Here is a 24,491-nt window from a genome sequence, read left to right on the forward strand (position 1 = left end):
CAGGGTTACTATTATTACTACAAATAGACGGAGTCAGAGGTAGGAATATTGTAATCTTGCTTCAATTTTTGACTTGACCGGGTTTAGTTTAGAGATAAAATTCTAACCAACGTTCAGTTTAGTTTGGAGGTACGGCATGGAAACAGGCCCTTCGGCCCACCGAGTCCACACTGCCCATCCATCACCTGTTCACGCTAGTTCAATGTTCTCCCACTTTCTCATCCACCCCCTAGGGGCGATTTGCAGAGGACCACTGGAACAGTGTATACACTGGAATTTAGATGGATGAGAGGAGATCTTATCGAAATGTATAAGATTATTAAGGGGTTGGACACGTTAGAGGCAGGAAACATGTTCCCAATGTTGGGGGAGTCCAGAACAAGGGGCCACAGTTTAAGAATAAGGGGTAGGCCATTTAGAACTGAGATGAGGAAAAACTTTTTCAGCCAGAGAGTTGTGAATCTGTGGAATTCTCTGCCTCAGAAGGCAGTGGAGGCCAATTCTCGGAATGCATTCAAGAGAGAGCTAGATAGAGCTCTTAAGGATAGCAGAGTCAGGGGGTATGGGGAGAAGGCAGGAACGGGGTACTGATTGAGAATGATCAGCCATGATCACACTGAATGGCGGTGCTGACTCGAAGGGCCGAATGGCCTCCTCCTGCACCTATTGTCTATTGTCTATTGACAATTAACCTGCAAACTTGCACGTCTTTTGGGATGGGGGGGAAACCGGAGCATCCGGGCGGTGGAAACCCAGGCGGTCACTGGGAGAGCGTGCAAACTCCGCACAGAGAGGGTGTCAGGATCTCTGGTGCTGTGAGGCAGCAGGTCTACCTGCCGTGCCGCCGTGCCGCTGAGCAGATGAGTTCATTGTCCAGGCACGAGTCCACAGCCGCAGCACACCTACGCCACGCATTGCAATGTAGAAACGTGACACGAACTCACCCTGTCGTACTGCGCACTTGAGGGAGGATCTCGCATTTTACTCTTCGCCAGGCTGGAGAAAGACTGCTGAGGGATTTCTTGTTCAGTCTAGGAGGGAATATCATAAGGTCGCATGTGATAGGAGCAGAATTAGGCCATTCAGCCCGTCAAGTCTAATCTGCCATTCAATCACGGCTAATCTATCTCTCCCTCCTAACCCCATTCTCCTCCTCCCCACAGCCCCTGACACCCGTACTAATTAAGAATCTATCAACAGTATCTCTGCCTTAAAAATATCCATTGACTTGGCCTTTACACCCTTCTGTGGCAAAGAATTCCACAGATTCACCACCCTCTATCTGTTAGAAATTCCTCCTCATCTCCTTCCAAAATGAACATCCTTTAATTCTGAGGCTGTGACCTCTGGTCCTAGACTCTCCCACTAGTGGAAACATCCTCTCCACATCCACTCTGTCCAGGCCTTTCACTATTGGGTAAGTTTCAATGAATGAATTCAAGTTGAATCATCAATGAGTCTGTCTTTCATTCTTTTCCCTAAAACCATCCTACCACTAATCCAACAAACCGGGTGTTCATGCAGGCTGAAACACGAACTGTGACAAGGTTGGCAACTATCTCACTTCCAAGTAAGGGACAAAGTGACGTCACTGCCCCGCGCCCCATGTGACCTCACCCAGCCAGCGGCCATGTGCTCCCGCTCCACCAAGGGCGGCCGCGAGGAAGGTTGCTAGGCGACCTCTGTTATGCAGCACCCGGGCCTCCGGGCCTACACTGTCTGGGCCTACAGCGTCCGGGCCACACTGTCCGGGCCTACAGCGTCCGGGCCTACAGCGTCCGGGCCCACAGCACCCCCCCCCCCGGGCCTAATACGGGATAAGAGCAGTCCCGTACAGGACAAACCAATTTAACCCAAAATACGGGATGTCCCAGCTAATATGGGACAGTTGGCAACCCTAACTACGACTAACCTCCTTCTGCTGGAATTTCCTGGGGCAGACCTTACTCGTTCTCGATTCTTCGTCAAGCCGATGGGAGGCGGTCGCTTCTCTCCCGGAGCCCCCTGCCGTGCCGGGGCCAAACTCACGGTACGTCTCGGCGACAGGCCTGTTGCAAGACAGTCGACGAGACCTCACTCAGTGACACTGGGCATCAGACCCTGCTCTGGGGGTTTCATTACCACTTGCATAATAAAGCATAGACTCAAACAACAGTGAGGGAGACCACTCGGCCCGCCAAATCTCCCCTGCTAGTCCCACTCCCACGCCCCTTTTACCTCACGGAGTCAGAGTGCAGAAACGGACCCTTCAGCCGCTGAATCTCCCCACCCACCAAACACCAATTTTACTCCCCCCAAATATTCAGTCTGAAGAAGGGTCTCGACCCGAAACGTCACCCATTCCTTCTCTCCCGAGATGCTGCCTGACCCCGCTGAGTTACTCCAGCATGACGTGTCTACCTATTTTCAATGGTCGGCGTGGACTTGGTGGGCCGAAGGTCCTGTTTCCACACCGCATCTCGAAACTAAACTAAATTAATTTTCCGTATCTGCATCTGCAGTTTTTTTTCCCTAAACTAATCTTCCACCATCTTTCGAAAAAAGGCATTGAAAAATATCCTTAAGATGATGGACCTGAAACGTTAACCCACACATGCCCCCTGGAGGTTGCCCGGCATGTTACGATTATTATTTCAGATTGCCAGCATCCATGGTATTTTATTTTCTTCCTCCCAATGGGAATAATTCTCCCAGATGAGAGAACGGAAGCTGCAAACTTTATCAGGTGGGAATATTCTGGAATGAGAACTGAACCATCCTATCACCAACTAGAGAGCGGTCCTGAGCTTTTATCTACCTCATTGGAGACCCTCAGACCATTTTTAATTGGACTTTATCTTGCCCTAAACGTTATTCCCTTTATCATCCATCAGCACACTGTGGAGGGCCCGATTGTAATCATGTACAGTCTTTCCGCTGACTGGTTAGCGCGCAACAAAAGCTTTTCACTGTACCTCAGCACACGTGACAATAATCTAAACTAAACATGAAGTCCATAAGCATCTCAGTGAGCAGCAAGAGAATCATAAATTAACGGCAGTTCCAAGAAAAATCATAGGTTAATCACATTCTCCAACCCCCATGCATAGTTTCAGGGATTATCCAACTCAACCTTTCTTTTTACGAATCTTTAATATCCTTGGGAAACTATGGCACTTCATCCCTGGTGCTGAGAGAGTTCCGTCTAGTGTTTCCAGCGCGGAAACAGGCCATTCGGCCCACCAAGTCCGCACCGACCAGCGATCCCCAAGCATTAACACTATCCTACATGCCCCGGGGACAATTTCTACTTGTACCAAGGCAATCAACCTACAAACCTGTACGTCTTTGGAGTGTGGGAGGAAACCGAAGAACTTTGAGAAAGCCCATGCGGGTCACGGGGAGAACGTACAAACTCCGTACAGGCCGCACATGTGGTCGGGATCGAACCAGGGTGCATATTACGTGGATTTCCTCCAAATTCTTTGGTTTCCTCCCACATCCCTAAGACCTAAAGGTTGGTAGGTTAGACACAAAGTGCTGGAGTAACTAAGCGGGTCAGGCAACATCTCCGGAGAAAAGAGATACGTGATGTTTCAGGTCAGAACCCTTCTACATGCGCGACCCGAAACGAAACCCATCTCTTTTCTCCAGAGATGCTGCCTGACCCGTTCAGTTACTCCAGCATTTTGTGTTTATTTTCAGCATAAACCAGCAATCTGCAGTTCCTTCCTGCTCAAGCTGGGAGGTTAATTGGCATCAACTCATAAATGATAGGAACAGAATTAGGCCATTCGGCCCATCAACTCTACTCTGCCATTCAATCATGGCGGATATATTTTCCTCCTAACCTCATTCCCCTGCCTTCTCCCCCTAACTCCTGACATCTGTACTAATCAAGAATCTATCTATCTCTGCCTTAAAAATATCCATTGAATTGGCCTCCACAGCCGTTTGTGGCAATGAATTCCACAGATTCACCACCCTCTGACTAAAGAAATTCATCCTCATCTCCTTCCTAAAGGAACGTCCTTTAATTCTGAAGCTATGACCTCTGGTCCTAGACTCTCCCACTAGTGGAAACAACCTCTCTACATCCATTCTATCCAAGCCTTTCACCATTCGATATTTTCCACAGGTTTCAAGATAAAATTAAAAACCTGCTTTCAAATTTAAATGCAGAAGAGAAACTCCTGTTAGTGGAGGCGTTCTGCTCCAGTTCATTCTAGGTCATGGTGATCTTTCCCTCTACAACAGTCCCTACAACATCTAATCTCTTTGCGATTAAACACATAGTTCCAGCCTATGGTACTAAACTTCAGCTGTTTGCTTGGGTGGGAATAAATCCCGCTTATTAGTGGGAGACGGTGAGGGAACGGTGATGTTTTATCGGGGACAGTTTGGAAAAACGTCTCCCCTCTCCCATCAGGCTAAAGGTCCAGAAGTGAAAACACACACCTTCTGATTCTGGGGCAGATGTCATCAGGCAACTGAACCATCCTACCACAACCAGAGAGCAGTCCTGAACTACTGTCTACCTCTTTGGTGACCCTCGGACTATCCTTGATCGGACTCTGCTGGCTTTACCTTGCACCACACGTTATTCTATTATCATGTATCTACACACTGTAAATGGCTTGATTGTAATCATGTATTGTCTTTCTGCTGACTGGTGAGCACGCAACAAAAGCTTTTCACTAAACCTCGGTACACATGACAATAAACTAGACTGAAACTGAACTGCTGAGATAGACACAAAAAGCTGGAGGAACTCAGCGGGACAGGCAGCATCTCCGGAGAGAAGGAATGGGTGACGTTTCGGGTCGAGACCCTTCTTCAGTCTCGACCCAAAACGTCACCCATTCCTTCTCTCCGGAGATGCTGCCTGTCCCGCTGAGTTACCCCAGCTTTTTGTGTCTATCTTCAGTTTGTACCAGCATCTGCAGTTCCTTCCTACACGGAACTGCTTAGGCTACTTATGTTTATAGAATATCTTGATTTATAAACAGAGTATAAATACAAGAAAGGTGCATCAGACTTTCATCTTGTCCGAAGGGCCAGAACGTCACATCCGATGGTGGACACTTGAGGAATACTGAGAGAGAGAGAGAGAGAGAGTGCAGAGGAGATTTGCCGGAAGGGTAGTTGGGCAAGGTAGAGGAATTAGAGAATCTTGTATTATTCCCCACTAAAGGGACTTTGGTTGAGCCGAACAAAATCGTGAACGGATTTGATGGAATAACGAGGATAAACTATCAGGAGAAAAAATTCTGAAGAAGGGTCTCGACCCAAAACGTCACCCATTCCTTCTCTCCTGAGATGCTGCCTGACCCGCTGAGTTACTCCAGCACTCTGTGAAACGTCATCTATCCATGTTCTCCACAGATGCTGCCTGACCCGCTGAGTTACTCCAGCATTTTGTGAATAAACTATCAGGAGAACAGTCACCAACGGAAATGACTTTCCAAAGTTGTTGAGTTGAGTTACTCCAGCCCCGTGTGTCCCAACCAGTGAGAGGAGTTGGCCCGGATGGACATGGTGATGATTCTAACCTGCGTTCCTGCCCAAACAAGCGCTCGACCTCCTCCCGGCCAGGGCTGCGTGTGCGTGCTCGCGGCGCCAGCGGTTTGCAGTCCTGCTCCAGCGTCTCGCGGCTGCCGATCCTCTTGGTGTTGGGGATGTCCGCCAGCGAGCTGTAGTCGCGGCGGTAGGCCCTGTGGTCCGCGCTGCCGGCGCTGGCGGCCGTGCCCCAGCTGGTCTCCGACTCGAAGGAGCTCTGCGAGGAGGTGAGGCGGCCCAGGTGGAGCAGCCCGGACGCCGGGGCGGGCGAGGAGCTAGGCTCCGCGCTCCAGCCCTCTGCCGCCCGCTGCCCGCCCGCCGGGCACAGGTTGTGGACGGAGTCCGACTTGGCGCGCTCCAGCGAGAAGTAGCCACTCTCCACCCGGGGCTTGCGGCCAATGGCCCTCTCCCCACTCACCACGTCCACGCCTGCCGGGGACAGACGCACGATCAGCTCTGCCCTCTGACACAACCCCCCACCCTTCCACCCCCCACCCTTCCACCCCCCCACCCTTCCACCCCCCCACCCTTCCACCCTTCCACCCCCCCACCCTTCCACCCCCCCAACCCTCCATCCCTCATCCCACCCTTCCACCCCCCACCATTCCACCCCCCCACCCTTCCACCCTTCCACCCCCCCACCTTCACCCCGAGATCCAACTCCCACCCTTCCTCCCTTCCACCCCCCCACCCCCCCACCCTTCCACCCCCCCAACCCTCCATCCCTCATCCCACCCTTCCACCCCCACCATTCCACCCCCCCACCCTTCCACCCCCCCCACCTTCACCCCGAGATCCAACTCCCACCCTTCCTCCCTTCCAACCCCCCACCCTTCCCCCCCCCACCTTCACCCTCTGAGATCCACCCCCCCACCCCCCCACCCTTCCACCCCACCACCCCTCCACCCTTCCACCCCACCCTTCCACCCCTCCACCCTTCCACCCCCTCCACCCTTCCACCCCCCCCACCCTTCCAACCCCCCCACCCTTCCACCCTTCCACCCCCCCCACCCTTCCACCCCCCCACCCTTCCACCCCCCCCCTTCCACCCCCCCACCTTCACCCTCTGAGATCCAACCCCCTCCCCACCCTCTCCCCTGCACCTGACTCACATCCCTCCACTCCCTGCATATCCAGCCACCGATCTAAAAGCCACTTCAATCCCACCAGCGCATTTGTCTCCCCCACCATCCCTGGCAACGTATTCCAACGTATTCCACCCACCATCTTCTGTGTAAAAAAAAACTCGCCCCACATATTTACTTTCAACTATACCCCCTCTCACCTTAAACTTTACACCTTCTGCCCTCTAGCCCTCCTGACATTTCCACACCGGGAAAAAGGTTCTGACTGTCTACCCGATCATAATGGCCTCTCATCATTGTACATAGAACCATAGAAAATAGGTGCAGGAGGAGGCCATTTAGCCCTTCGAGCCAGCACCGCCATTCATTGTGATCATGGCTGATCATCCACAATCAGTAACCCCTTCTCCCCATATCCCTTGATTCCACTGGCCCCTAGAGCTCCATCTAACTCTCTTTTAAATTCCATCAGATGAAATACTTTATCAGATGTCCTCTCAACCCCTGGTTCTCTAGAGAAAACAAAGCAAGTTTCGTCGTAGAGTCGTACACCATTGAAACAGGCCCTTCGGCCCAACTTGCCCATGCCAACCAAGATGCCCCATCTACTCTAGAAGATGAAGAAGGGTCTCCACCCGAAACGTCACCCATTCGTTCACTCCAGAGATGCTGCCCGTCCCGCTGAGTTACTCCAGCATGGTGGGTATATCTTAGACAATAGACAATAGGTGCAGGAGGAGGCCATTCGGCCCTTCAAGCCAGCACCGCCAGTCAATGTGATCATGGCTGATCATTCTCAATCAGTACCCCGTTCCTGCCTTCTCCCTGACTCCGCTATCCTTAAGAGCTCTATCTAGCTCTCTCTTGAATGCATTCAGAGAATTGGCCTCCACTGCCTTCTGAGGCAGAGAATTCCACAGATTCACAACTCTCTGACTGAAAAAGTTTTTCCTCATCTCCGTTCTAAATGGCCTACCCCTTATTCTTAAACTGTGGCCCCTTGTTCTGGACTCCCCCAACATTGGGAACATGTTTCCTGCCTCTAACGTGTCCAACCCCTTAATAATCTTATACGTTTCGATAAGATCCCCTCTCATCCTTCTAAATTCCAGTGTATACAAGCCCAGCCGCTCCAGTCTTTCAACATATGACAGTCCCACCATTCCGGGAATTAACCTAGTAAACCTACGCTGCACGCCCTCAATAGCAAGAATATCCTTCCTCAAAACTGCACACAGTACTCCAGGTGCGGTCTCACTAGGGCCCTGTACAACTGCAGAAGGACCCCTTTGCTCCTTTGGTGTGTACCAGCACCTGCAGTTCCTTCCTGCCGCACTGCCCCGTCTACACCAGTCCCAATTGCCCGCATTCGGCCCCAAATCCCTCTAAATCTTCCCAGTCGTCCAGCGTCTTCCCTGCGGGAGGCAAGTTTGAGAGACCGAGCTGCTGGGAGTGAGGAAGCCATTACCCCGCGAGCCCACCGAGTTTGTTCTGCTGCGTGACTGGAGCCAGGCGGAGTTGTCGGAGGGCGCGTCCCGGTTCCAGCTCTCCCCCCGCAGTGACGGGGCGCTGGCGCCCGGCGTCCACTCCCCCCTCAGCGAGTGGCCCCTGCTTCCCGCCGCGCTGGGCAACTCCGAGACCTGTGGGGGGGGGGGAAACAGAGACCACCGTTAAAGGCAAGGACGACGACATCCCGTCGGGGTGAGTGAGGGGTCAGAGTGCAGCTTACCCAAGGGGTCGACTCCTCTGCCCACTTCCTGCCAACGTGGCCGGTCACGTGACTGTGCATTCTCGGTCCCGCCTGCCAGCTTCAAAGCAAAAGCCAAAATCAATCACGGATACATGGAAACGCCAGGAGGCCACCCGGCCCCTCTCTTCAACCTGTTGCACCACGCACCTCATTCCTGGCTCAGTTTTCCTGCACAACAGTGACACCGCCATCTTTTTTTACTTTCTACAGACTTTAGACTTCAGGGTGTCAGGGGAGAAGGCAGGAGAATGGGGTTAGGAGGGAGAGAGAGATAGATCAGCCATGATCGAATGGCAGAGTAGACTTACATAGAAACGTAGAAGATAGGTGCAGGAGGAGGCCATTCGGCCCTTCCAGCCAGCACCACCATTCATTGTGATCATGGCTGATCATCTACAATCAGTAACCTGTGCCCAACTGCTCCCCATATCCCTTGATTCCACTAGCCCCTAGAGCTCTATTTAACTCTCTCTTAAATTCATCTTGATGACTTGATGGGCCGAATGGCCTAATTCTGCTCCTATCACTTATAACCGTATAACCTTCTGACTTTAGATATACAGTGCAGAAACAGACCCATTGGCCCACTAAGGCCGTGCCGACCAGCAATCCCCACACACTAGCACTATCCTACACACCAGGGACAAATTACAATTTCACAGAGGCCAATGAACCTGTCCAGAGATTCCCAAATATCTTTCTTCCTTTGAAAGTACGCAACATCGTGACTCGTCTGAAGAAGGGTCTCGACCCAAAACGTCACCCATTCCTTCTCTCCGGAGATGCTGCCTGTCCCGCTGAGTTACTCCAGCTTTTTGCGTCTGTGTTCGTGACTAGAAAATATCTATCTCAAGTCCAAAGTGAACCATCTCACGATTCCTTACGTTGAACACCATTCGGCGCACAAAATCTATCTGCCGCTTTGTCACGTTCTGTCAAGGGTGTCAAGGGTTACGGGGAGAAGGCAGGAGAATGGGGTTGAGGAGGGAGAGATAGATCAGCCATGATTGAATGGCAGAGTTGACTTGATGGGCCGAATGGCCTAATGCTGCTCCGAGAACTTATGAACATGCACTGCTCCAACCAGTGATGGATACAAGGATTCCCTGAATGTCCCTGTGTCCTGCTCCCCCGACCTTTTTACGTCGCACTGCAGGTTTGCCTAGTTTTATCCATCTCCGATGCAGCACAGTGTGGTGCAGCAGGTAGAGTTGCTGCCTCACAGATCCCTTGATCCATCTGCCATCCTGATCTCCGGTGCTGCCTTTGTGGAGTTTGCACGTTCTCCCTGTGACCACGTGGGTTTCTTTCGGGTGCTCTGGTTTCCTCCCACATCCCAAGGACTGTTTAGTTTAGAGTTTAGAGATAATAGCGCGGAAACAGGCCCTTTCGGCCCACCAGGTCCGCGCCGCCCAGCGATCCCCGCACATTAACACTATCCTATACCCACTAGGGACAATTTTTACGTTTACTAAGCCAATTAACCGACAAACCTGTACGTCTTTGGAGTGCGGGAGGAAACAGAAGATCTCGGAGAAAACCCACGCAGGTCACGGGGAGAACCAGAGTGTGTATAACAAGGGCTTTGGAAAGCTTAGGAAGTTCGACATGTCTCCGACAACTCTCATCAACTTCTACAGATGCGTAGTGGAAAGCATTTTGTCCGGGTGCATCCCATGGTTTGGGAACAATTCCATTCGTGACACAAGTAAAACAAGAATTGTGGACGCAGCCCAGACCATCGCGCAAACGAACCTCCCTTCCAGTGAACCTGTCTACACTTAACGCTGCCTCGGCAAGGCTGCCAGCATATCATATCATATCATATATATACAGCCGGAAACAGGCCTTTTCGGCCCACCAAGTCCGTGCCGCCCAGTGATCCCCGTACATTAACACTATCCTACACCCACTAGGGACAATTTTTACATTTACCCAGCCAATTAACCGACAAACCTGTACGTCTTTGGAGTGCGGGAGGAAACAGAAGATCTCGGAGAAAACCCACGGGGAGAACGTACAAACTCCGTACAGACAGCGCCTGTAGTCGGGATCGAACCCGGGTCTCCGGCGCTGCATTCGCTGTAAGGCAGCAACTCTACTTGCTATTCTTGCTATTGAGGGCATGCAGCGTAGGTTTACTAGGTTAATTCCCGGAATGGCGGGACTATCGTATGTTGAAAGACTGGAGCGACTAGGCTTGTATACACTGGAATTCAGAAGGATGAGAGGAGATCTTATCGAAACGTATAAGATTATTAAGGGGTTGGACACATTAGAGGCAGGAAACATGTTCCCAATGTTGGGGGGAGTCCAGAACAAGGGGCCACAGTTTAAGAATAAGGGGTAGGCCATTTAGAACTGAGATGAGGAAAAACTTTTTTCAGGCAGAGAGTTGTGAATCTGTGGAATTCTCTGCCTCAGAAGGCAGTGGAGGCCAATTCTCTGAATGCATTCAAGAGAGAGCTGGATAGAGCTCTTAAGGATAGCGGAGTCAGGGGGTATGGGGAGAAGGCAGGAACGGGGTACTGATTGAGAATGATCAGCCATGATCACATTGAATGGCGGTGCTGGCTCGAAGGGCCGAATGGCCTCCTCCTGCACCTATTGTCTATTGTCTACCGCTGCGCCACCGTGCCGCCCGTGTGATTGTAAGTTGTCCCGAGGCTGATGGAGACTCTTGGCCATAGACACTGCAGCAGAGTGGTGTGGTCAGAGAGAGCAGGCAGCTCACAGCAAATGCCCTGCTCAAAGCATGCCCCGCGTCAGAGTACCCCTGTCCCCTGCTAACCACCCTGGGGCTTCGGGAACTCGGGAGATGAAAGATTCCCCGAGCCCAATTTAACCCAAAATAATCCAAATAAAATCTAGACACTTGGTCAAGTGAACTGAACTGAATCACTTTTAAAATTAAAAAAAATATCCATTGGGCCAGGCAGCGTCTGGCGAGATGGAAACAAACTTTTCATCGGCACGGTGGCGTTGGGGTAGAGCTACTGCCTCGCAGCGCCAGAGACCCGGGTTCGATCCTGACTACGGGTGTTCGTCTGTACGGAGTTTGTACGTTCTCCCCGTGACCTTTCACCGAGATCTTCGGTTTCCTCCCACACTCCAAAGACGTACAGGTTTGTAGTTTAAAGGTGGGCACAAAATGCTGGAGTAACTCAGCGGGACAGGCAGCATCTCTGGAGAGAGAAGGAATGGGTGACGTTTCGGGTCGGGACCCTTCTTCAGGTTTTGTAGGTTAATTGGCTTGGTGCAAATGTAAAATTGTCCCTGGTGTGACAGGCAGGAACGGGGTACTGATTGAGAGTGATCAGCCATGATCGCATTGAATGGCGGTGCTGGCTCGAAGGGCTGAATGGCCTACTCCTGCACCTATTGTCTATTGTCTATTGTCTATTGTGTGTGTAGGTGTAGGGTTAGTGTGTGGGGATCGCTGGTGGGCGCGGACTCAGTGGGCCGAAGGGCCTGTTTCTGCGCTTTTATCTCTAGACTAAACTAAACTTTCGTCAGACCTGGGAAAAGTTCTCTGTGATAGTTGAACGAGAGACAGAGCGAGAACAAAAGGATCTGTGAAAGAGCAGAGGGCAGATTAAATGAATCAAAAGACATTTGATCCAAAAGAGAGGAGGAGGAAAAGACAAAGGATTTAGGTTTAGTCATAGTTGCAGAGTGAAGTTGCAGAGTTGCAGAGTGCGCAGAAACAGGCCCTTCGGCCCACCAAGTCCACGCCGACCAGCAAGTCCACTCCGACCGCGGCACGGTAGCGCAGCGGTAGAGTTGCTGCTTTCCAGCGAATGCAGCACCGGAGACTCAGGTTCGATCCTGACTACGGGTGCTGCACTGTAAGGAGTTTGTACGTTCTCCCCGTGACCTGCGTGGGTTTACTCCGAGATCTTCGGTTTCCTCCCACACTCCAAAGACGTACAGGTATGTAGGTTAATTGGCTGGGTAAATGTAAAAATTGTCCCTAGTGGGTGTAGGATAGTGTTAATGTACGGGGATCACTGGGCGGCACGGACTTGGAGGGCCGAAAAGGCCTGTTTCCGGCTGTATATATATGATATGATAATCCCCGCACACGAGCGCTATCCTACACACTGGGGACAATTTGTAATTTTATCGAAGCCAATTAACCGACAAACCTGGACGTCTTTGGAGTGTGGGAGGAAGCCAAAGTTATTGGAGAAATCCCACGCAGGTCACAGGGAGAACGTACAAACTCCGTACAGACAGCGGCCGTAATCGGGATGGAACCCGGGTCTCCGGCGCTGCAAAGCAGCAACTCTACCGCTGCGCCAACGTGGCCACCCTTGTCTGGCCTCCTGTAGACTGACCCCCTCGGGCCCTGTCACCCTGTGCCTAGTCAAGGCAGAGGCCCACTGGAACAACGACTAACACTAACCTTGGGGACAACTACTAAAGCAACGTTCAGCACGGATACAGGATGAGCAAGTATCTCTGCTGCTGGACCAGGCACCTTGAGGTACCTCCAGCTCAACCCAAGCAAATGAAGCAACGATCCAGCCCCTGGCTGGGCTACCAGGGCTTAGATTCCAGTAATTCTCCCCCCCCATCTATACCCTTCATGAGGCCGGCCCCCTTCACTTTTATCCGTGTGCCTTCCCGGCGTCCTCTGTTACAAGGATATCAGTCTCGGCTTTTCCAGTCCATCCACATCATGAAGAGACCTCGTCGCTGCAATCACTTCAGTTCAATTCAGTTTTTAGACAATAGACAATAGGTGCAGGAGTAGGCCATTCAGCCCTTCGAGCCAGCACCGCCATTCAATGCGATCATGGCTGATCACTCTCAATCAGTACCCCGTTCCTGCCTTCTCCCCATACCCCCTCACTCCGCTATCCTTAAGAGCTCTATCCAGCTCTCTCTTGAAAGCATCCAACGAACTGGCCTCCACTGCCTTCTGAGGCAGAGAATTCCACACCTTCACCACCCTCTGACTGAAAAAGTTCTTCCTCATCTCCGTTCTAAATGGCCTACCCCTTATTCTTAAACTGTGGCCCCTTGTTCTGGACTCCCCCAACATTGGGAACATGTTATCTGCCTCTAATGTGTCCAATCCCCTAATTATCTTATATGTTTCAATAAGATCCCCCCTCATCCTTCTAAATTCCAGTGTATACAAGCCCAATCGCTCCAGCCTTTCAACATACGACAGTCCCGCCATTCCGGGAATTAACCTAGTGAACCTACGCTGCACGCCCTCCATTCGGCCCTTCGAGCCAGCACCGCCATTCAATGTGATCATGGCTGATCATTCTCAATCAGTACCCCGTTCCTGCCTTCTCCCCATACCCCCTGACTCCGCTATCCTTAAGAGCTCTATCTAGCTCTCTCTTGAATGCATTCAGAGAATTGGCCTCCACTGCCTTCTGAGGCAGAGAATTCCACAGATTCACAACTCTCTGACTGAAAATGTTTTTCCTCATCTCCGTTCTAAATGGCCTACCCCTTATTCTTAAACTGTGGCCCTTTGTTCTGGACTCCCCCAACATTGGGAACATGTTTCCTGCCTCTAACGTGTCCAACCCCTTAATAATCTTATACGTTTCGATAAGATCTCCTCTCATCCTTCTAAATTCCAGTGTGTACAAGCCTAGTCGCTCCAGTCTTTCAACATATGATAGTCCCGCCATTCCGAGAATTAACCTAGTAAACCTACGCTGCACGCCCTCAATAGCCTTTGTTGCTTTGTTTGGAAATAGGCCCTTTGACCCACCGAGTCCACGCCAACCCTTTCACACTGTGCAGGAAAATAACCGCAGATGCTGGTACAAATCGAAGGTATCACAAAATGCTGGAGTAACTCAGCGGGCCAGGCAGCATCTCTGGAGAGAAGGAATGGGTGACGTTTCGGGTCGAGACCCTTCTTCAGACTGACCTTTTCACCCTTTCACACTGGCTCTATATTAACCCACGCTGCCTCGGCAAGGCCAGCAGCACAATCAAGGACGAGTCGCACCCCGGCCATTCCCTCTTCTCCCCTCAGGCAAAAAGTACAGAAGCGTGAAAACGCACACCTCCAGATTCAGGGACAGTTTCTTCCCAGCTGTTATCAGGCAACTGAACCATCCTACCACAACCGGAGAGCAGTGCTGAACTACTATCTACCTCTTTGGTGACCCTCGGACTATCCCTGATCGGACTTTACTGGCTTTACCTTGCATTAAACGTTATTCCCTTATCATGTATCTACACACTGTAAATGGATCGATTGTAATCGTGTATTGTCTTTCTGCTCTGCCTCAGAAGGCAGTGGAGGCCAATTCTCTGAATGCATTCAAGAGAGAACAAGATAGAGCTCTTAAGGATAGCGGAGTCAGGGGGTATGGGGAGAAGGCAGGAACGGGGTACTGATTGAGAATGATCAGCCATGATCACATTGAATGGCGGTGCTGGCTCGAAGGGCCGAATGGCGTCCTCCTGCACCTATTATCTATTGTCTATTGCTGACTGGATAGCATGCAACAAAAAGCTTTACACTGAACAATAAACGTGTGACAATAAAATAAACCGAACTGAACCCTGTATGGTGACGACATTTTGTTCAAAAATAATTTTTCAATGACAAATAAATTCAATTCAATTCAATTCAACATCCAACACAATAGGTACTATTTATAGAACCTACAAACCTGCACGTTTTTGGGGGCGCTGTGAACTGTTTATGTATGTGCTGTTATGTTTGTGTGCCATTGTATGTTGGTTTCTTAGTACCTGAACTGATGTACAGCACTTTGGTCAACGTGGGTTGTTTTTAAATGTGCTATACAAATAAAAATTGACTTGACTTGACTACAAACCTGCACGTCTTTGGGATGTGGGAGGAAACGGGAGGACCCAGAGCATGCGGTCAAAGAGAGAACGTGCAAACTCCACACAGACAGCATTGGTAGTCAGGATCGAACTCAGGTCTATGGTGCGGTGCCACTCGGGTCTTTGACAGTGCTACATAAACTATTTCTTAACCTCAGCTCCTGTTTAAAATTATTAATCCTGCCCTTTCTTAAAGTTATATGCTGCCACCAACCAATTCAGGTAGTTCACCTTTTCATTGTAATAGATAGAAACATAGAAAATAGGTGCAGGAGTAGGCCATTCGGCCCTTCGAGCCTGCACCGCCATTCAATATGATCACGGCTGATCATCCAGCTCAGTAACCTGTACCTGCCTTCTCTCCATACCCCCTGATCCCTTTAGCCACAAGGGCCACATCTAACTCCCTCTTAAATATAGCCAATGAACTGGCCTCAACTACCTTCTGTGGCAGAGAATTCCACAGACTCACCACTCTCTGTGTGAAGAAATGTTTTCTCATCTCGGTCCTAAAAGACTTCCCCCTTATCCTTAAGCTGTGACCCCTGGTTCTGGACTTCCCCAACATCGGGAATAATCTTCCCGCATCTTGCCTGTCCAACCCCTTAAGAATTTTATATGTTTCTATAAGATCCCCCCTCAGTCTTCTAAATTCCAGCGAGTACAAGCATAGTCTATCCAGTCTTTCTTCATATGAAAGTCCTGCCATCCCAGGGATCAATCTGGTGAACCTTCTCTGTACTCCCTCTAAGGCAAGAATGTATTTCCTCAGATTAGGTAATAACAAACATCTCCTAATTCCCTTTTTAGTTCATCTGCCCATAAATCTTAAATTTGTGTCTGCCCCCCCCCCCCCCCCCCTCCCAACCTAACTACTGACCCTCCAACTAGGGAACCATCTGTGGTTTCAGTTGCCCCTGTCATTTTCAACAACTCTAGCAAGGTTCTCCTTGAATCTAAGATAGACACAAAAAACTGGGGTAACTCAGCGGGTCAGGCAGCATCTCTGGAGAGCAGGAATGGGTGACGTTTCGGGTCGAGACCCTTGGATCCTTGGGATTCTCCTTTTCCTTACTTCTCCTGGAATCTCTTCCTCCATCTGACCCGAAATGTCAACTCCGCCCTCCGCCCACAGATGCTGCCTGGCACGCTGAGTTCCTCCAGCACATTGTTTTCCCCTCAAAATTCCAGACTCTTCTCCCAAGGTAACTTCCTTGCTTGAAGGAAAATGAGTCTCTCCGAATTCCCTTTATCTCTTGCACCACGGATTGAACGATTCAGCAGGGAAACAGGCCCAAGTCCACGCCAACCAACGATCACCAGTTCACACTAGTTCGATGTTATCCCCACTTTCTCACCCACTTCCCTTCGCACTAGGGGGGGGCGATTTACAAAGGGCCATTTAACCTGTAAACCCGCATGTCTTTAGGATGTGGGAGGGAACCACCGTGGCGCAGCGGTAGAGTCGCTGCCTTACAGTCCTTGCAGCGCCGGAGACCCGGGTTCGATCCCGACTACGGGTGCTGTCCGCACGGAGTTTGCACGTTCTCCCCGTGGGTTTTCTCCGAGATCTTCGGTTTCCTCCCACGCTCCAAAGGCGTACAGGTTTGTAGATTAAAAACTGCAGATGCCGGTCTAAATCGAAGGCAGACACAAAATGCTGGAGTAACTCAGCGGGTCAGGCAGCGTCTAGGGAGAGAAGAAGGGTCTCGACCCGAAACGTCACCCATTCCTTCTCTCCCGAGATGCTGCCTGACCCGCTGAGTTACTCAAGCATTTTGTGTCTGCCCCAGGTTTTTGTAGGTTAATCGGCCTGGTACAAGTGTGAATTAGAGTGCGCAGGATATCGTTAATGTGCGGAGATCGCTGGTGGATGTGAACTCGGAGGGCCAAAGGGCCTGTTTCCGGGCCTTATCTCTAAAACGAACCCGCCCCCCCGCCTAAAAAAGAGACCGGAGCACTCGGAGAAACGCCAGCGGTCACCGGGAGAAGGTGCGAACTCCACAGAGGCAGGTCGGGATGGAACCGGGGGCGTCAGTCGCTGGGCCACCCCATATTCCAGCAAGTCCCCCAAAGGCCTGACCCTCTCCCGTGAGATAGGGGCTCGGGGGACAGGAGCGATTACCTTGGGGGGGGTGTGAAGGATGGCCGGCTCTGACCCTGGCCGCGGGCATTGACCGCCGCCGCAGCGAGAGCCCTGAGAATCCACTCCCGATAAAACGCGTCTCACAATCAGAGCATTCTAGTTGCTGGTGTCCGCTTGGCGCTGAGCCGAGCTGAGCCGAGCCGAGCTGCAGCTGCCACCCTAGGGTGCTCAAGGCCACAGGTGCAGCTTACAATGAGGGCACCGTGATGTCACAATGGTGGTGATGAAGCTGATGAGCTGCACGCAGCCGTGTGGGGAAGGGACACGAACCTCCTCAGTTTAATGTAGATAAGTGAGAGGTTATTCACTTTGGAAGTAAGGATAGAAAGGCAGATTATTATCTGAATGGTGTCAAGTTAGGAGGAGGGGGAGTTCAACGAGATCTGGGTGTCCTAGTGCATCAGTCAATGAAAGGAAGCATGCAGGTACAGCAGGCAGTGAAGAAAGCCAATGGAATGTTGGCCTTCGTAACAAGAGGAGTTGAGTATAGGAGCAAAGAGGTCCTTCTACAGTTGTACCGGGCCCTGGTGAGACCGCACCTGGAGTACTGTGTGCAGTTTTGGTCTCCAAATTTGAGGAAGGATATTCTTGCTATGGAGGGCGTGCAGCGTAGGTTCACTAGGTTAATTCCCGGAATGGCGGGACTGTCGTATGTTGAAAGGCTGGAGCGATTGGGCTTGTATACACTGGAATTTAGAAGGATGAGGGGGGATCTTATTGAAACATATAAGATAATTAGGGGATTGGACACATTAGAGGCAGGAAACATGTTCCCAATGTTGGGGGAGTCCAGAACAAGGGGCCACAGTTTAAGAATAAGGGGTAGGCCATTTAGAACGGAGATGAGGAAGAACTTTTTCAGTCAGAGAGTGGTGAAGGTGTGGAATTCTCTGCCTCAGAAGGCAGTGGAGGCCAGTTCATTGGATGCTTTCAAGAGAGAGCTGGATAGAGCTCTTAAGGATAGCGGAGTGAGGGGGTATGGGGAGAAGGCAGGAACGGGGTACTGATTGAGAGTGACCAGCCATGATCGCATTGAATGGCGGTGCTGGCTCGAAGGGCTGAATGGCCTACTCCTGCACCTATTGTCTATTGCTCCGTCCCCCACACACTCTCGCCCGCGATGGAATATTAGGGGAAGGGGGGAGGAAGGTTTAATGGGGATCTGAGGGGTGATCATTTCCCACACAAAGTGTGGTGGTGGTGGTGGGTGCATGGAACGAGGAGGTAGTCGAGGCTGGGACGATCCCAACGTTTAAGAAACAGTTAGACAGGGACATGGGTAGGACAGGTTTGGAGGGATATGGACCAAGCAAGCGCAGGCTTAAAGACCCAACCTGTTCAACCTCTCTCTCTCAGCACTTAAGCTACAGAGAGAGGTTGAACAGGTTGGGTCCTCATTCTTTGGAGCGTAGAAGGTTGAGGGGGGACTTGATAGAGGTTTTAAAAATTTTAAGAGGGACGGACAGAGTTGACGTGGGTAGGCTTTTCCCTTTGAGAGTGGGGAAGATTCCAACAAGGGGACATAACTTCAGAATTAAGGGACAAAAGTTTAGGGGTAACATGAGGGGTAACTTCTTTACTCAGAGGGTGGTGGCTGTATGGAATGAGCTTCCGGTGGAAGTGGTCGAGGCAGGCTCGATTTTATTATTTAAGAGTAAATTGGATAGGTATATGGATGGGATGGGAGGGGATTGGAGGGTTATGGTCTGAGAGCAGGAAGATGAGACTAGGTCAGAGAAAGTGGTCGGCGTGGACTGGTAGGGCCGAACGGGCCTGTTTCCGTGCTGTAATTGTTATATGGTTATAGGTGGGACTAGTGTAGCTGGGACATTGTTGGCCGGTGTGGGCAGGTTGGGCCGAAGGGCCTGTTTCCACACTGGATGGCTCTATGACATCGCTCCTACTATAAACACATCGCTAGCTGTGGATGATACATTGTACTCCATGTAATCCATTTCTCTCCCCCCCTCTCTCCCTGTCTCCCCCCAGACACTCTCCCCCTCACACACTCTCTATTTCCCTCCCCACACTCTCTCTCTCCCCCCCTCACTCTCTCTCCCCCCCTCACTCTCTCTCCCCCCCACACTCTCTCTCCCTCCCACACTCTCTCTCTCCCCCCCACACTCTCTCTCTCCCCACACACTCTCTCTCTCCCCCCACACTCTCTCCCCTCACTCTCTCCCCCTCACATATTCTCTCTCTCCCCCCCACACTCTCTCTCTCCCCCCCACACTCTCTCTCTCCCCCCACACTCTCTCCCCTCACTCTCTCCCCCTCACATATTCTCACATGGTCTCGCCGGTACGTTGGTCAGATTACTGACGATGGCACAAAGTTCACTTTCACCCACAAGTTGCCAGCAATGTGGGGCAGACCGTGTGTACACGAGGCAGGACATGGACAACAGTCACGGCCTCTGGAGGGCGGGTTTACCTGGCAGTCACCTCCTCAGAGATGGTTCTACAGCAGAGACTGCAGGCTGGAGGAACGAGCTGTAGATCGCCCTGGTAAAGTGCCCTGGCATGCCGATCCGGGCCGAGACTGCCACATTGCAACTAAACAATCAGACAGAAAAATCTGCTTCAGACAACAGTTACGGATCAATCCTAGCAACCAGCCGAGGTCTACGCAACCTCACAGCTTGGTGAATGAGAAGCCTTTGTGAATGAGGCTTCCTTTGTGGCCTGCCATCTTTGACTTGATCCAAACTCCGCTGTGCAAATCCTAACATGCACCCATGAGATAGACACAGAATGCTGGAGTAACTCAGCGGGACTGTCTGAAGAAGGGTCTCGACCATTCCTCCTACGCCTGTCCTGCTATTGAGGGCGTGCAGCGTAGGTTTACTAGGTTAATTCCCGGAATGGCGGGACTGTCATATGTTGAAAGGCTGGAGCGACGAGGCTTGTGTACACTGGAATTTAGAAGGATGAGAGGAGATCTTATCGAAACGTATAAGATTATTAAGGGGTTGGACACGTTAGAGGCAGGAAACATGTTCCCAATGTTGGGGGAGTCCAGAACCAGGGGCCACAGTTTAAGAATAAGGGATAGGCCATTTAGAACGGAGATGAGGAAAAACTTTTTCAGTCAGAGAGTTGTGAATCTGTGGAATTCTCTGCCTCAGAAGGCAGTGGAGGCCAATTCTCTGAATGCATTCAAGAGAGAGCTGGATAGAGCTCTTAAGGATAGCGGAGTCAGGGGGTATGGGGTGAAGGCAGGAACGGGGTACTGATTGAGAATGATCAGCCATGATCACATTGAATGGCGGTGCTGGCTCAAAGGGACGAATGGCCTCCTTCTGCACCTATTGTCTATTGCTGAGTTACTCCAGCATGTTGTCTGTCTTCGGTTTTAACCAGCATCTGCAGTTCCTTCCCAACATGCACCCTGTCCGGTTCTGCCCTCACCTCTGCCCAAGCCTTAGACTCACCCCGATCCTTTGGTCTGCGCGCATATCTAAAGAACCTTTCCCTCAGGGTAGAACACACTGCCAGGGCAGATACAATAGTGACATTTAACAGGTCTTTCGACAGGCACAAGGAAGTGCAAGGAATAGACAATAGACAATAGGTGCAGGAGTAGGCCATTCGGCCCTTCGAGCCAGCACCGCCATTTACCGAATAGAGGGATATGGATTATGTACAGGCAAATTAGATAAGTTTAACTTTAGTATCGTTTAGGTACCGAGGTACAGGTGAAAAGCTTGGCATCATGATCGGCACAAACATTCCTTTGCTGTACTGTTCTATGTTCTGTGAAACCGGAGCACCCGGAGGAAACGTACTAAGTTATAAAAGGACTGGACAAGCTAGATGCAGGAAAAATGTTCCCAATGTTGGGGGAGTCCAGAACCAGGGGCCACACAGTCTAAGAATAAAAGGGAGGCCATCTAAAACTGAGGTGAGAAAAAAACTTTTTCACCCAGAGAGTTGTGAATTTGTGGAATTCTCTGCCACAGAAGGCAGGAGAAGCCAATTCACTGGATGAATTTAAGAGAGAGTTAGATAGAGCTCTAGGGGCTAGTGGAATCAAGGGATATGGGGAGAAGGCAGGCACGGGTTTTACTGATTGTGGATGATCAGTCATGATCACAATGAATGGCGGTGCTGGATTGAAGGGCCAAATGGCCTCCTCCTGCACCTATGTTTCTATGAAACCCACGTGGTCACAGGGAGAATGTGCAAACTCCACACACACACAGCACTCGAGGTCAGGATTGAACCCGAGCCTCTGGTGCTGTGAGGCAGCAGCACTGCCCGCTGCACCACCTTCAATGGGTCAAATCCCATAGACGTGTCCAAACAGCACTGGGGGATGGTGGAGGGAGCTGGGTTGGAGACCTCTTCCTGCTCTGCTGAGTTGAGCAAGTTTAAGGGGAAATATTTGGTGCGGTCAGCTCCGAATTAGCACTGCTGGCATTGCATCAGCATCATATGTTCAGTAGGAAAATAACTGCAGATGCTGGTACAAATCGAAGGTAGACACAAAATGCTGGAGTAACTCAACGGGTCAGGCAGCATCTCTGGAGAGAAGGAATGGGTGACTTTAAGGGGTCAAGACCCTTCTTCAGTGTCAACAGCAGTGTGGACAAAAGCATGACACATAACAAGAGTGACACCATTACACTAAGCTACATTCAGACATCAGTCTGAAGAAGGGTCTCGACCCGAAACGTCACCCATTCCTTCTCTCCAGATATGCTGCCTGACCCGCTGAGTTACTCCAGCATTTTGTGATACCTCATAGGGTTTCTTGCTGGAAGGCCCAGCAAAAACGCTCCCACCCTCACCTCAGAACTGGCCACTGTGCTGCTCTGGAGTAGGAACATCGTCGGTGAAGAGTTCTACCTGGTGCAGTCACAGCTGCAAAGGTCAGAGCAGGGTAGGGTTGCCAACTGTCCCGTATTAGCTGGGACATCCCCTATTTTGGGCTATATTCGTTTGGCCCGTATTAGTAGGGTTGCCAACTTCCTCGCTCCCAAATAAGGGACAAAGGGTGACATCACCGCCCCCCCCCCCGCTGCCGCCATCGGTGGAGCGGGACCACGTGGCCGCTGGCTGGGCGAGGTCACGTGGGGCGGTGTGACGTCACCCTTTGTCCCGTATTTGGGAGCGAGGAAGTTGGCAACCCTAGAGCAGGGCTGGGTGCCATTGCCAGTGCCAGCCACGATGAACGTTTGTGCCTCGTTTTGACTGGAGGCGCGATATGTGCGACACCCCTTTGTGACGGGCACGTGACTAAGGCTCTCTGTTCAAGACGCATAATTACAGCTAAAGAACAACAGTGTGAGACAGCTCCTGCCTCTCATCGCTCTGCAGGTTCGCACTGCAGGATGGAATAAAACTGCATTCAATCTCAATCAAGGTAGACACAAAGTGCTGGAGTAACTCAACGGGACAGGCAGCATCTCTGGAGAGAAGGAATGGGTGACATTTCCAGTCGAGACCCTTCTTCAGACTCAATCTCACTCCAAGCACCGAAAACATGGGCATTACTGAGGCCCAAACTGAAACTCTATCATTAGAGAGGGGATTGGTGGTACACTGGTCTTTTTGTTTCGTTCAGCGTAGTTTAACTTAGTTTCGTTTAGAGAGGTACACCGTGGAAACAGGCCCTTCGGCCCACCGAGGTTCCACCGACCACACACTAGTTCAATCCAGCATGCTGCGGAGAGAACTCAATGGGCCGAATGGCCCAATTCTACTCCTATAACTTGCGAACTGGAGACAAATTTACAGAGGCCAATTGATCTACAAACCCGCACGTCTTCGGAATGTGGGAGAGAGCCGGGGCACCCGGAGAAAATCCATGCGGTCAGGGGGAGAAGGTAGAAACTTCGTACGGGCAGCACCCACAGTCAGGATCGAACCCTGGCGCCGTCAGGCAGCAGCTCTACCGCTGCACCACCGCGCCGCCCGAACACAAAGATATTCCAACACAAAGGAACGTATGAACAACGGACATTGACCGAGGCTGGGTGAAGAAACACCGTGGATATTTATGCTGAACGCGCAAACGAAACTGCATCTGAAACACAGCACGTGTACGAAGTTATTGCAGATGCTGGCTTACACCGAAGACAGACACAAAAAGCTGGAGTGACACTCCAGCGAGTGACTCCAGCTTTTTGCGTCTATTTTCTGAAACACTGCATCTCAGTTTTAACTGAACTTGAAGGGTTCTAAAAATAGACAGACCTGCCCGCACCCCTCCCCCCTGCATATTTCATTTACACTCAAAGGCTCGGACATGTGTCCCTGCTGAAGACAATCCAGTTTGCCCAGAATATTAGAAGCACTAACCTGTTACATATCGTTCAACAGCTTCCATTGTCCCACGCTAACCCATGATATCTCACTTTGAACACTGTCGTAATCCAATCGGCTCGGAGCTAACTCTGATGTAGGTCATGACTATTTTATAAGTCCCGGCTTGGAGACCTGACAAGGCTCCATTATTCTCAAGCAGCCTGGATCCTGGAATCTCCTGCTCAGCAGATCCAAGGGAACACCATCTGCAGGTGTCAGCCCATCCCACCTTGTCAAGGGAATAGATCGTGCAAATGCACAGAGTCTTCTACCCAGAGTGGGGGAATCAAATACCAGAGGACATAGGTTAGGTTTAAGGTGTGGGGGGGGATTTAATAGGCACCTGAAAGGCAACATTCTTTTTACACAAAGGGCGGTAGGTATGTGGAACAAGCTGCCGGAGGAGATAGTTGAGGCAGGTACTTTCACAACATTAAAAAAAACATTTGGGGAAGTACATGAATAGGTTTAGAGGGATATAGGGCAAATGCGGGCAGGTGGGACTAGTGTAGATTGGGTCATGTTGGTCACTGTGGGCAAGTTGGGCAGATAATAGACAATAGGTGCAGGAGTAGGCCATTCGAGCCAGCACCACCATTCAATGTGATCATGGCTGATCATTCCCAATCAGTACCCCGTTCCTGCCTTCTCCCCATACCCCCTGACTCCATTATCCTTAAGAGCTCTATCCAGCTCTCTCTTGAATGCATTCAGAGAATTGGCCTCCACTGCCTTCTGAGGCAGAGAATTCCACAGATTCACAACTCTCTGACTGAAAAAGTTTTTCCTCATCTCCATTCTAAATGGTCTACCCCTTATTC

General features: G+C 50.9%; 1 protein-coding gene across 1 annotated transcript in view; it reads right to left on the reverse strand.

The window, feature by feature from the left end:
* The window catches only part of LOC144611399 (uncharacterized), a 62,298-nt gene that overhangs the window by 23,658 nt on the left and 14,149 nt on the right, over positions 1-24,491 (reverse strand). The window contains exons 2-7 of the mRNA XM_078430469.1: positions 19,793-19,914; positions 8,353-8,431; positions 8,092-8,263; positions 5,532-5,967; positions 1,913-2,048; positions 945-1,031 (exon numbers count right to left, since the gene is read on the reverse strand). Coding sequence (XP_078286595.1) covers positions 945-1,031; positions 1,913-2,048; positions 5,532-5,967; positions 8,092-8,263; positions 8,353-8,431; positions 19,793-19,914 — 1,032 coding nt within the window. The remainder of the gene's footprint in view (positions 1-944; positions 1,032-1,912; positions 2,049-5,531; positions 5,968-8,091; positions 8,264-8,352; positions 8,432-19,792; positions 19,915-24,491) is intronic.

The sequence above is a fragment of the Rhinoraja longicauda genome, chromosome 40 (genome assembly GCF_053455715.1).
Source record: "Rhinoraja longicauda isolate Sanriku21f chromosome 40, sRhiLon1.1, whole genome shotgun sequence".
NCBI lineage: Eukaryota > Metazoa > Chordata > Chondrichthyes > Rajiformes > Arhynchobatidae > Rhinoraja > Rhinoraja longicauda.